At 42.1% G+C, this 13,378-nt stretch overlaps 1 protein-coding gene across 2 annotated transcripts in view; it reads right to left on the bottom strand.

Annotated features, from left to right (window-relative positions):
• The window catches only part of ano5b (anoctamin 5b), a 30,123-nt gene extending 21,195 nt beyond the window's left edge, over positions 1-8,928 (bottom strand). Inside the window, exons 1-2 of one of the 2 annotated variants that reach the window (XM_086288715.1) lie at positions 8,614-8,928; positions 3,942-3,986 (exon numbers count right to left, since the gene is read on the bottom strand). In XM_086288715.1, the coding sequence (XP_086144841.1) occupies positions 3,942-3,986; positions 8,614-8,680 (112 nt within the window). In that variant the 5' untranslated portion in view covers positions 8,681-8,928. The remainder of the gene's footprint in view (positions 1-3,941; positions 3,987-8,613) is intronic. The other variant, XM_086288724.1, reaches the window with a different exon arrangement.
• Positions 8,929-13,378: the final 4,450 nt, after the last annotated feature.

Here is a 13,378-nt window from a genome sequence, read left to right as displayed (position 1 = left end):
CTGTGCCAAGCCGTCCACAGTTATCACAACCTGGCTTAGAGCAAACAAAGGCAAAAGGCCAGCAACTTCCACAGAGAGACAGACTGAAGGAAAACACAAAGTAGCGTTCCCTCTGTGAAACAGGGCAACAGACACACTTACTAGAACAGATGGCCATAAATGAGTCTTCACTGGAAATTACTACCACGTATTAAAATGAGACAGCTATTAATTTGGGCAAAACTGAATAAGTGAGAAGTGCCATGCGCTCTTTTAACTACCCACTTTCCACCCATTTAACCCAATTACACGTCTCCTGCTATCTATTTACAGGAGCTGAGATACTCTCTCGTCAGCATGATTGTCAAAAAACATGTTACTAACTTCGTGGGAAATGAACAGTGGCATTTTGAACCATCTCCAAAACAAATGAGAGCACCATTTCTGAGTATTGACCCTGATATAGCCAAACAGCATTTCAAAACCTGTTGCATGACTGAGATGCAGTTGAGAGATGTGCTTTTAGTGATTCCAGTTCATAAAAAGTTGTGCATACCTCATGCCCATAGGTCCTGCCCTGTAAGACACACCACAAGGCCAAAACTGGAAGTAGATCAGTGCAAACTCATCCAGGAGGTAGTGACTTTATACATGTGCGATGCAGCCAAGAACAGAATCAACTAATCTCTTTTCCTAAATGAGTTGATTCTATCCAGAGACATGATGCTGTACTGATGTTCAGACGGAGCAGAGGAAGGCGAGAGATTCACATGTAGCCGAAGCAGAGGCATCTGCTGGTGTTATGAGCTGTAAACAGAACAAGGTTGTAGCAGATGTATGCACTGAGCTTTCAGAGCTTTATCATAAGAACAATCGAAAAACTATTTTCGCATCTTTACTTTCTGCATCATTGGAATTTGAATCGTGTTAGGAAATAACAATCATTAAGATCTTTAAGATAAAGTCTATCTGTGTTGTGCGAAAGTCTTGAGCCACCCCTCATTCTTGTAATAGTGGGCTTCAGCAATAGTTCTTCAGACCTTCCAAAGGTCTCTCAAAGTTTTCTTTTGTCATTAGCTGTTTTTTCACTTATTTTCAGTCTACTCTTTACAAATCCCCACTTTCAGAGGAACATTTGTTTTATTGTATAAGCCACTTAAAACTGACCTAATCATCGTTCAACAATAAAAAAAAAAATCACCAACTCAAGAGATGAACCTGACACAGGACCTGGGAGATGCACCCACTGATCCATCTAATGTTTGCTGAAGCCACATCAGAAATATCAATAAGCCATTTCTAACGAACAGGAACCAGGAAAGGAGGCTGAGGTATGCCAAATTACACAAGGAATGGACTAAATGAATCCAATTTTCAGACCTTTGGTTTGATACAACATCTGTATCTGTAAAACACAGTGGAGGCGCCGTCCTGGTTTGGCGCTGCGTTCCAGACAAATATCTCCCCTCAATTACTGCTTCACATCAAACTTATTCCGTCAGCAAGATTAAGAACAGTGAGGAGTGACCAGCATCAGAGTTGGAAAATCTCCATTACTCTAAATAATTAAAGAAATCAGAAATCAATTCACATTACATGAGTGGAAGAGAAGAGGAGACCTTGTGCCAGGATACCGGTTCCCTAAAGACAGCACTGATCTTGCAGAATAGAAAGAAAAGAAAGCAGGGGCTATAACACTTCTGTCACTGCTATCGTCTAACAATAATCTATCTTTATCCAGACAATCTAATGATATGAAAATACAGACAAGCCCGTGCTGCCTTTCTATTTACAGTAAACTGACAAAACTTGATTCTGTGCTCGCTCCACTCTTTGCAGGCAGGCAGCCTGCTCAAAGGATATGTGTTCATGAAGATATATGCAAAGCTGGACTAAGGTACAACCAAAGTAGTCAAATGTACCTCTGCACAATCACAATCATTTCTGCTACAGGACTGCCTGTTACAGAAAAGGTGTCTCTAATTTCTGCAGCTTTGGGGACACATGCAGCCCCCAGATGAGACGCACACATAGCTTCACTTTTTGTGTGACGCTGTAAGGCTAGCAGCCTCATCACACTGAGTCACCGAAACAAAGATTATGAAAGTCAACCTGCATTTCTCAATCTGAAACAGCATCCTGGGTTTAGTGTTTATCTAACATGAGGATGTGAAAGTTTACATCACCTACCCACTCAGTCACCCACTCATGTGTACGTTAGCCACATGAATGGCTAATGTACACCCCCTTACTGCTTCCCTAGGAATTAAGAGGAAGAATAGCAGGCAGGTGCTGGTAATCAAATACACTTGATTTAAAGATCACTGTAAGTGTGAACACCTCTATTAAAGCAGACGTTTGGGCAATTTGGAGGTCTAGGTGTGTGTTATTATCACAATACACACAATATGTGTTATTACATATTACCAAGAGGGACATCAATAATAGAAAAACAATTGCTGCTCATTAATTTGGATAGGATTATAAGGCTATTTCCACACCGTCTGAAGTTCATCCTTCTACAGTGGGAAACATTATCCACAAGTGAAAAACACAAGACAGCTTCCATTCTTCCCAAGAACACATTCTAGCAAATTCACCTCAATGCGATGCTCAAAAAAGAGTTGAATCTCAGACTTTAAAAGACTTAGGTTTGCAATGTTACATTTGAACAAACCACAAGACTTCTGGAACCAAAGTGGAAATGCTTGGTCATAATTCACAGCACCGCGTTTGGCAGAAACCACACACAACATGACACAAACACCTCATTCCCACTGTGAACGCCTCTGTATACCAAAGAATTCTGGAGTCAAATGAAAGGTCATCTGTCCAAAAGCTAAACTTAATCATGCAACAGGACAATGACTCGAAGAACAGCATTCTCCAAAATGATATCAGAGTCTGATAAAGTCACTTCAACTTATTGCTCTCAAGGACGGTTAAACAATTTAATCACTCGTGGGGTGAACATAGATTTTCACAAACCTGCATGGAGTCCTGTGACTGCGCTTACATTTTACTTCAGTGCTTGTGCTTTATTTGCATTTCTGTGCCACCACATTTGAGAGGAACACACTGTATTTCATTTTTACTTTGAACTATAAGAATGCATTCAAAGTATGATTGTGTTACTCCCTGTAATAATGAAGGCATACTTTACAGGCTAACATACCACAGGCTAAGAATAAGCTACCGCAGAAGGACTGATGGCTACCTAAAGAAAAAGCTAGCTGTAGTAGCTATCCTTCTTTACTCAGCAAAAGACTATCTGAAGCCAAATGAGTTTTTTTTTCTTCTTCTTATGTCAGACTTATGTTTGAATATGGTAGTCCCTAATTTCTCGGTGATTAGTGGACCTTTTTGGGTAATGTTATCAAAGGTTGCTCATTCTTGATGCTGTAGTGGAAGCACTGAGGCAAAGTATTCAGGCAGAAGCTTGTTAGAGCTTCAACATATCTCTCCTGGGCCCACAGAGTCCACAGGCTGTGCTACATACCGCATTTGTGAGTAAAATTATACATGCAGGAGTTTTTCTGCTTTTATAGTACTAGCAAAACTTTGCTATAAAAAGTTATACATGTTGCTTATGATATAAATCATCAAATAGCCTAGCCACAAGTTGAAATACCATGGGCACATATCTTAATTCAGCGTCTGGGTGCATGCACCAGTACAAATAGTACAAATTTGACACAGTACACAGCACATTAAGCTACCAGACGGCAGACACTTAAGCAAATGGCTACAATATGAAAGCTGAGATAGCAGACAGAGAGGCATTTGATTCTGATCAGCAAACAAACAGGAAAGCCGTAACAAATTTACATAAATGGAGCATACGCAGTGACATTAAACATGATGACGGCACGCGATGGAGGGTGCGAAGAGAAATAGCAGAGATTACAATGACGCGAGGACGGACAGACAGGCGTCACATAAAGCCTCTGATCTGCCCATACCTGGGTGGAGATTAATCCTGAATGCAGTCAACACAGCAGGAACATCTTTAAGGGACAGACAGACAGTGGTTAGGAGGTGGAATTAAACTGTAGATCAGGACAACACAAAGGTTAAATATTGAGCCATCAGACTTTCACTTACACAAGCATTAAAAGAACAGCATAAAAGTACAACAGAGAGTCCTATCACTGCTGGAAATCAGACCACAGCTTTTATATGTTGCAGATCATCGAGACCACTGATGAAAAGCACTCGCTGTGTTTTTGTACCTTTGATTCAGTATCAAGCAAATCGTTTTTACTATGACTCAAGCAACATGCGTGGGCGCCTATGGTTCAGAAGAGGCCCCGCTAACAACTCTCGTGTAGCTCTTCAGTGTGCCTGGCACAGAGCTAGAATGTCCTGCTTGCTGTACTGAAACAGGCGTTCTATATTTTACTCGATTAAGAGCTCTTCAGAGTGTCGTTCGACCTTCCACTTTGACAAATGGAAAACACAGCACTGGTTTATTATGACAGCATAATCCTTTCTCAAGAGAAGTAATACAAACATATCACAAACTGCTCTACAACTTCTCTCTATTCATGAGTTTAATAATACCAGATGGGGCATGAGGGCTCAATTGCAAATCGATGTATATGAAATATTAATGCGATGAACAATACTGTAGTCTAAATAGGGGTTCCCACTCAAAGTCATCCAATATGCAGGATCACGCGAACCACAAGTGAGTCTTGATGAGAGCATCAGGCAAGTATGTCAGGTTTTTACAAAAAGAACTGAATTAAATTTTAAAATTTGATGCAAAAACGCAAATAAGAACTTTTAATCTTGCAAGCACGGTGCACACCCTGTTTCAGTCAAACCACAACATCCTGAGCTCAAACCCAGGGCCTCTGTCTTCTAGGACGAGGCATCCTCAAAGTCTGCCACTCAACATTTCCTGTCAATACAGCTGACTATATTCAAAATGCATCCAGATTAATATAAATGTTGTTTGAAAACATTGAATACGTGAGGCTTTAAACATATACAAGGGAACACTACTGATAAAGTGGGTTGTTTTTTAATGGTGTCTTATTTCTAGAAAGCATTGTTTGAAATGTTGACAGTTGTGTTTTCACATTTGTATCATGCTCATGTTGTTGCCAAGAACACAAGTTTCCTTTCTTATCATCAGGAAATTGTTGATACTTTCCTGACAATTACCGGAAAGCTTGAACAGTGCCAGCTGAAGAGGTCATATGCAGAGCAGAAGTCATAATTCATCGCGTTAAACAGACACAACATAACACGCCTGGACTTCAACACTTGACGTGTCTGACGGGCTTTTAAGGAAGAGATGTTTGACGAAATTTTTTGAAAGGATGACTGGACGAGACAGATTAGGGCACAAAAGTAGCTTCCTTGCGTCTATGATATGAAGGCCTTGGGCGTTTTGTTTGCCCAATAAGTAGATTAACAACATTAACCAATGAGAGACGGCACAACAGTGAGTCAGGTTCCTGCATCCAAAGCTGCCCTGTAAAGAGCACCCATATAGACTGGTGACATATTAAAGGAAAAACTCCTACACTCCTACAGTAAGGATGTTGGTGAGGGGGAATGGTTTGCTGCTTTGAGTGCCCTTATCACCTAAGAAAAGAATCAATATGGAGGTGTTACCTTTTGCCCTGATAAAACACGTCTATCCTGGTGGGACTGGCACAATGGGTCACTGAATCTTTTGATCAGTATGAAAATGACACGAATCATTTGCTACTGAACTTTCCCTCACAAGATCTCCACCCAGTCGGTGATGGTGGTGACAGATAGTGCGTTCCTCTACAGTCATCAAAGCACCAAATCAGGGGCGTATCTTCTGGAAAAACGATATTCCAAGTTTTCATCAGAGTCCCAGCGACTTTTCAGAGGTGTTTTCACATGTGAGCTTTGGGCAAATTTTGCAAAAATTGAGTCAGGATAGATGTTGTTGTTCTTTCTCAAACAAAACACAACAGGAAACACTTCCCTTCAGCTGTTTTCGCGCTACTGCACATGCTCTGTGTGGTTTAGGCGAGGGAGCTCCCTGCATGCCGGAGGCGGCACAGACGACGCCCATTCACTAGCTGTAAATGCAACGAATTCTAAACAGCGCTGTTCACACATCAGCACAGCGTAACATCAAGCATCCTTTGCACTTGGGAACTGACATTTAAAGAGTGTCTAATGCCTGATCCAGCTGATATCAGCCTTCTCACGTGCACCTCTGTCAGGCAGTGGCTAGAGACGTTCAGGGAAGTCTGAAAGTGTGAAAACAACTTTTGAAAATCCGCTAAAACTATTCTGGCATCGTGCGATGGCCCGACACCTTACTAAGACACATGATGGGTTTTTTATTTGTCACTTGTCTCTACAAAAACGGACCAAAAGGTGAAAGCCCAGAGGAAAAAAAGAGGCATATGCCACCTATGATTAAAAATTTATAGAGCAAAAAATGTATTTCATGCCCAAAACAAAAGGTCTGTACTCTGAAAATAGTTCTGGCAGCACAATAAGACCTCATCTAGTCTTACTGTGGTTGTGGTGAGAGGACGTCTTGCTTGCCTGCCATGTGTTATTCTGTTCTGTTTGCCTCCTCAAAGGGAGTAATTTAATTACAAGGCCTGTTTCCATAGCAACTCTTTTGCTCTGCTTCACCTCTGACTGGCAGATGACTTCATCAGCTGGACTGCGGATTGAGATCACCTTAAAAGGAGGCAAATCCCGATATAAATGAGTAATTAATAACTATTGAGGGCACTTAAAAGTGGAGTCATTAAGATTTTTTCCCTGACTGTGAACTGGCCAAGAAAAAGATTTACTGACAGAGGGTGACAACAAGCAGCAGGTTGATTTTAGAAAACCATCCACCAAACGGTATACGCTGTCCATGGACATCTGGTGTTTATCCAGCAGCAGAATGTCATGTACGATTATAAATCAGTGTTTGGGCAGCTGTGAACAAGGTAACACATACAGACACACACACTGAAGTGAGGACTGAATCCTTCCTCTCCTTTGTTTCCCCTTTCACTTGTGGCTGAAAGTCTGGCCTGATAAGAGCCCGAACAAAGCCTCTGTAGAACAGCAGTCTTTTAATCTACTGCTCACTCTAAATAAACAGCCACGTGTCCTTATAAACAACCCTCTAATACACACAGCGGAGGATATGCAAATACAAACAGGGAAAGGTGTAATTGAGGCATCGTAATCTTAACTCAGACATGGTTTGATTGAATGAAAATGCTGGAAAATGTGTTCTATAAACGTTTTGTTTTTCTCTTCTCATAATGGTCTTGTTGTGATGCAGTGGTCTGTTAGGCAGAGGTAAGCAGGCTCACAAATTAAAAGGCCCGGCTGCTCTTGTCACAAAAGCAACAGAGGTTTCCAGTGAACCTAATTCATCTTGTCCTCCAGCAGGTCAGCAGATATCAGCACATGCCATGCTCTTACTGCAACTTGAGTATACTTGTATTTTTCCTGTTATGGATTTGTGTTTCTTTTGGAAACCAGAGCGTCTCCTGACTTATGCAAAATCTTGCTGGATGCCTCCAGACGTCTGTGGCTCAGTTTTAGAAATGCTGAAAAGTTTCCCACTGCACACGTGCAGAGTTTCAAATGTCAGCGAGAGGACAGCATAAAAATGAAGATTTAGTGTTTGTGAGGCAAAGACATGGGTTATTCAGACTGGGATGGACTGACACATAGTGCTCAAAACATTAAAAGTGTCATTAACTCATAGATCTGCTACTTTAGATACTGGAGTGAAAGCAAGTCATTTAATTCATTCATTCATTAGTAAGATTCATTCAGGACACAAGTCCTGTGCAGCAATGTCATACAATCCTCTCAGGACTAAAACGACCGCAGAACCAAACCATTAGGTTTCACAGTGCTCCATCAACTTAACTGACTTTCTAATGTCCACGTAGAAGCAACAAATCACGGTAAGCCGACATAATTCAACCAAATTCACGTCTGAAAGCATTCCTGTGGTGGCACATTGTTCAGACTGTGAACCTCCAGAGAGGTGACTTCATGTGACTATAGGCGAAGAGTCAGTAAAGCCTGACTATCTCACAGGGGGCTAGTCCCATTAGATAAGGTGACACATGTTAGGCTTGACAGATAGCAAAAAGTATGTTTACTCACATGCTTTACAGCATGGATCAATTTGTCTTCTTCTCTAATTTAATTCGTTAAAAAATGCCTGAGATGCTTCTAGGATAGTTTACTACAGTGTACACTGAGATATTGTGCGCTAAAAATAAATATGCAGTCTGGCTCAGTTTGGGAAACAGACTATGTGTGTGACCTCAGTGTCACCCTGCAGTTGTAAGGGACTTGGCTGTATCAAAGCAGTAGACAAGAAGAACAAACAGCATGTGTGTTTTGGTCATGAGATCTCTGGTGCAACCCAGCATCACTAACTGGGCTGTATACAAGCACAAGCCGAGTAACCAAATTACAGCCACATGTAGAAATGGTTTTGCCACGTAAGACTAAACAACTAGAGGACATATAAATATTCACCCTTCACTGCTGAATTGCGAGTTTACAATGAACCTCGGATTACTGTAACTTGTAGAGCGTCGCTCTGCCACAGCAGCTGCCACATTTAGAAATAAAACCGTGCATTTATGCGGTTACCTGCAGCCCTGGCGCTCTGCAGCTCGATCAGAGTCTCATCCTTCGCCTTACCACTTATTCGTCTCATAGCGGCTAGCGCTGTTATTATAACGGCTTCACCTTCTCGGGAAAGTGGGTAAGGCAGTGAGGATGCCGCTGTCTCCTCTCGGTGTCTGTGAAGACCAGCACTGGGTGATCACACACTGAAATCAGCGAAGAGATCCAGGTCAAGGGAGGGTAGATGGATCATATTTACACTATAATCGATTTTCACTGAAACGGTCCCAACACGGCTCCTGAGTGCTAACCGAGGAGACCAGGCATAAAGGGGAGTGGCTCTGATTTTTTTTTTCTGTTTTTTTACGTCGGCAAAACTGGGTGTATGTGTGTGTGCAAAAGAGAGAGAGAGATCGTGTAGGAAACATTTGTCATGTGGCGAGGCTGTTTTTGAGAAATAGCACCATCTTGTGGTCATTTTGTAGTACTGAAGCTTAACTTCCTTTATTTTTATGGCCTCCTATTGTAGTGAGACAAGCCAATATTTCATATGAAGAGTTTGAAAATAAAGAGTTAAAAATCCTACTTTGTTCGATTCAGGCTCATGTTAAAAGGACTTATTTTCTCTCATATATATACATATAGTGTTACAATGGATTCAACACAGCTAGAGGTTCAAATAACTGAGTTCAGTATATGTGCAAGTGATCTCTATGGGCGTGCAGTTCTTGATATGAGCACAGAATCCCATCTTTTGTTCAAACCTTCTGTTTGCAAGGGGCAGCAAATCAGAAGAAAGTTGGCTTAAAGGGTTGGGAGCTAAAACAGTGGATGAGCTGAGGGGCTGCACCAAGGAGCTGTGAAACTTTACTTTTTTAAGTTTTAATATCACTATCTATCGATCGATCGATCGAGATATATATATATATATATATATGTATGTATAGGTGTTGTATATATATATATATATATATATATATATATATATATATATATATATATATATATATACATATATATATATGTATGTATAGGTGTTGATCCAGGCCATCAACACGTATGCCCTGTCCGTGATCAGGTACCCTGCTGGGGTAATAGGCTGGCCAAAGGAGGAGATAGAAGCCACTGACATAAAGACAAGAAAGCTCCTTACCATGCATGGAGGGTTTCACCCCAAGTCCAGCACCCTGAGGCTGTACGCTAAGCGGAAGGAAGAGGGCCGGGGACTGGTGAGTGTCAGCACCATGGTCCAGGATGAGACAACGAACATCCAAGAATACATTGGGAAGATGGCCCCAACTGACCGAGTGCTCAGTGAATACCTCAGGCAGCAGAAACCCAAAAAAGAGGAGGGAGACGAGGAACCATCATGGAAGGACAGGCCCCTGCACGGTATGTACCACCGGCAGATAGAGGAGGTGGCTGATATCCAGAAATCCTACCAGTGGCTGGACAAAGCTGGACTGAAAGACAGCACAGAGGCACTAATCATGGCAGCACAAGAACAAGCTCTGAGCACAAGATCCATAGAGGCTGGGGTCTATCACACCAGGCAAGACCCCAGGTGCAGGCTGTGTAAAGATGCCCCTGAGACAATCCAGCACATAACAGCAGGGTGCAAGATGCTAGCAGGCAAGGCATACATGGAACGCCATAACCAAGTGGCCGGCATAGTGTACAGGAACATCTGTGCCGAGTATAACCTGGAAGTCCCGAGGTCAAAATGGGAGATGCCCCCAAGGGTGGTGGAGAATGACCGAGCTAAGATCCTGTGGGACTTCCAGATACAGACGGACAAAATGGTGGTGGCTAACCAACCGGACATAGTGGTGGTAGACAAACAGAAGAAGACGGCCGTAGTGATCGATGTAGCGGTTCCGAATGACAGCAATATCAGGAAGAAGGAACACGAGAAGCTGGAGAAATACCAAGGGCTCAGAGAAGAGCTCGAGAGGATGTGGAGGGTGAAGGTAACGGTGGTCCCCGTGGTAATCGGAGCACTAGGTGCGGTGACTCCCAAGCTAGGCGAGTGGCTCCAGCAGATCCCGGGAATAACAGATCTCTGTCCAGAAGAGCGCAGTCCTGGGAACAGCTAAGATACTGCGCAGGACCCTCAAGCTCCCAGGCCTCTGGTAGGAGACCTGAGCTTGAAGGATAGACTGCCTGCAGGGGTGAGCGGGGGATATTTTATATCTATATCTATATATGTGGAGAGAGAGAGAGAAAACTGTGAGTTATGCGAAGCGATATAGTGGAATCCACAAATAAAATATTTAACTGGAAATGAGCAGAAAAAAATGACTCTATCTTAAAGACCAGAGGAATATTCTCATTCATTTTCTCCCGCCAGTTCCTGACCACAACAAATGCAAAAACTAAAGATGCTAAAGATGATTTTCAGTAGCTGACGAGGATGTTTTAGTACTCGTAGACCACTTCTTTACATTAACTGAGCACTCAAGCACTTTCTACTCTACACATCTTTCACTCATTCACACACATTAGTACAAGCTTTTTGCTTTGCCTAATTGTTTTTTTTTTGCTGAGACCTTGCTGATGCTTACATCTGATAAACTGCTCTCAACCCTTGTTGCTATTTCGCAGCACACACAAGGTCTCTGTCTGCTTGACAGAAAAGGCCTCCTCCTCCCTCCACAAGCCAATGCTATAGCCACCAAACTCTGGGTAAAACACACACACACACACACACACACACACACACACACACACACACACACACACACACACACACACTGATAGAAGCATCTGAGGACACTTGGGAGCAGGGGTGTAATTTCCAGGGTGGTTAGGGAGGTTATGACCCCCCCAATAATCAGACCCAACCAATATAACCCCCTCAATAAAGTTATGAATTATCTTGCATAAATAGGTATAAATAAGTTGATTTTCTTTACTCATTTCAGGTATTACCAGGAAAATAGTTCCATGTTTAATCATCTGGGAATTTACCCAGATTTATTTATTTATTTAGACAGAGATATTACTTGGGAAGCAGCATCTTACCCAAGGATACTTTCTACATGCAGACTGTAAGAACTGGGGACTGAACTAGCTCTGCCCAATGAACCACAGCCATACATAGTTTTAGACACACAGATACCTAGTGTTCAAACCTTCTGTTTGCGAGGGGCAGCCAATAACAGCAGGGTTGGCTTAAAGCTAACTTTGCTCCTTAACCCTTTCACGCATAGTGGTCACTACAGTGGACAGCTATTCAAAGGCTGTTTTCTTGTATTTGTGTCAGTGTTGATGGTATACTTGCACATAAACCACTACACCGGACACTGATGTGTCACGCCATACCCTGCCACCCACTGGTCGTTTAATGTTACTAGAGATGTATGTCGTGTTTCATTGTAATTATTGCTATTTAACCCTGTCATGCATGAAGTATGCCAACCTCAATAGGGATTTCATCTTTAGGCATGAAAAGATGAATTAAAGTACTTAAGAGAAAAATCCTGATTGAAGTTGTCATAATCCATGCATGAAAGGGTTAAAGGAGGAGGACCTAAAACAGCTATTTTAAATAAATTCAATGAATTTTCTCTGGCTGATATTTGTCCTTTGAGTTCTGGACATCCTGTGGCAACGCAGCCGTCTACCAGCTTCCTTATGCAGACGAGCTTTATGGAGATGCTGACATCAGTTTCCAGCAGGACTTGGCACCTGCCCACGCTGCCAAAAGTACCAAAACCTGGCTCAATGATCATGGGATTGTTGTGCTTCATTGGTCAGAAAACTCACCTGACCTGAACTCCAAAGAGAATCTATGGGGCATTGCCAAGAGAAAGATGAGAGACATGAGACTGAACAATGGAGAAGAGCTGAAGGCCACTATTGAAGCATCCTGGCTTACATAACACCTCAGTGGCATAGGGCATATATGCCGCACTGAGGCAGTAATTCATGTGACCCAAACCAAGTACCGAGTACATATGCATGATTACTTTTCAGAGGTCCGACATTTCTCTATTTAAAATCTTTGTTTTATTGTTTTCGTGTAATATTCTGATTTTCTGAGCTTTTGAATTGGGGGTTTTCACAAGTTGTAAGCCATGGCCAACAAAATTATAACAAATAAAGGCTTGAAATATCTCAGTCCAGTACAGCACCTTTGGGATGTGGTAGGATTCACATCATGGATGTACAGCCCAACAAATGTGCAGCAACTGTGTGATGCTGTCATGTCAACATGGACCAGAATTTCCTGCAACTTGCAGAATCGATCTGAAGACCATCCCGGTACTAGCAGGCTGCACCTAATGAAGTCATCACTGAGTGTGGTTTTTTAAACATGTGACACGTGTTAGTCCAGTAAATAACGGAGCGCATGGCTGACACAGATAAGGTGTACACAGATTCATAAATACCGCCACTAGGAGGAGCTCGTCTACAGCTAAACAGCTGAGCTTTGTCGTAACCTTGTGCTCGGAAGCCCTCCTTCCTTATTTATCATATCAGGTTTACTTGTGCTGAACCATCAGCTTTAAATAAAACACATACAGCCAACCTGACACAGTTACACCATTTTGGTTTCATTGTCCTCGTAGAACTGAAGCTGAAAACAAACCCAAACCAGCGCAAACTAACGAACAATTAAAGACACAGATGTCATGTGTTCAGTTTGGAACCAGATGGTTGCTATTTTTTATTTCATACAATAAAAATCATTCATTGTCACAGTCTGTTAATTTATTTATTAATTTACTGATATCTGAGGCTTGTTACGTCATATTTCCCGTATGAAAATCGATATAATCTCAAT

Source organism: Aulonocara sp. 'chitande type north' Nkhata Bay, linkage group LG1, assembly GCF_057382095.1.
Source record: "Aulonocara sp. 'chitande type north' Nkhata Bay isolate Kocher_YH1m ecotype deep benthic linkage group LG1, A_spYH_male_GT1.1, whole genome shotgun sequence".
NCBI lineage: Eukaryota > Metazoa > Chordata > Actinopteri > Cichliformes > Cichlidae > Aulonocara > Aulonocara sp. 'chitande type north' Nkhata Bay.
The sequence above is the reverse complement of the archived record's forward strand: the minus strand, read 5'-3'. Positions and strand labels throughout refer to the sequence as shown.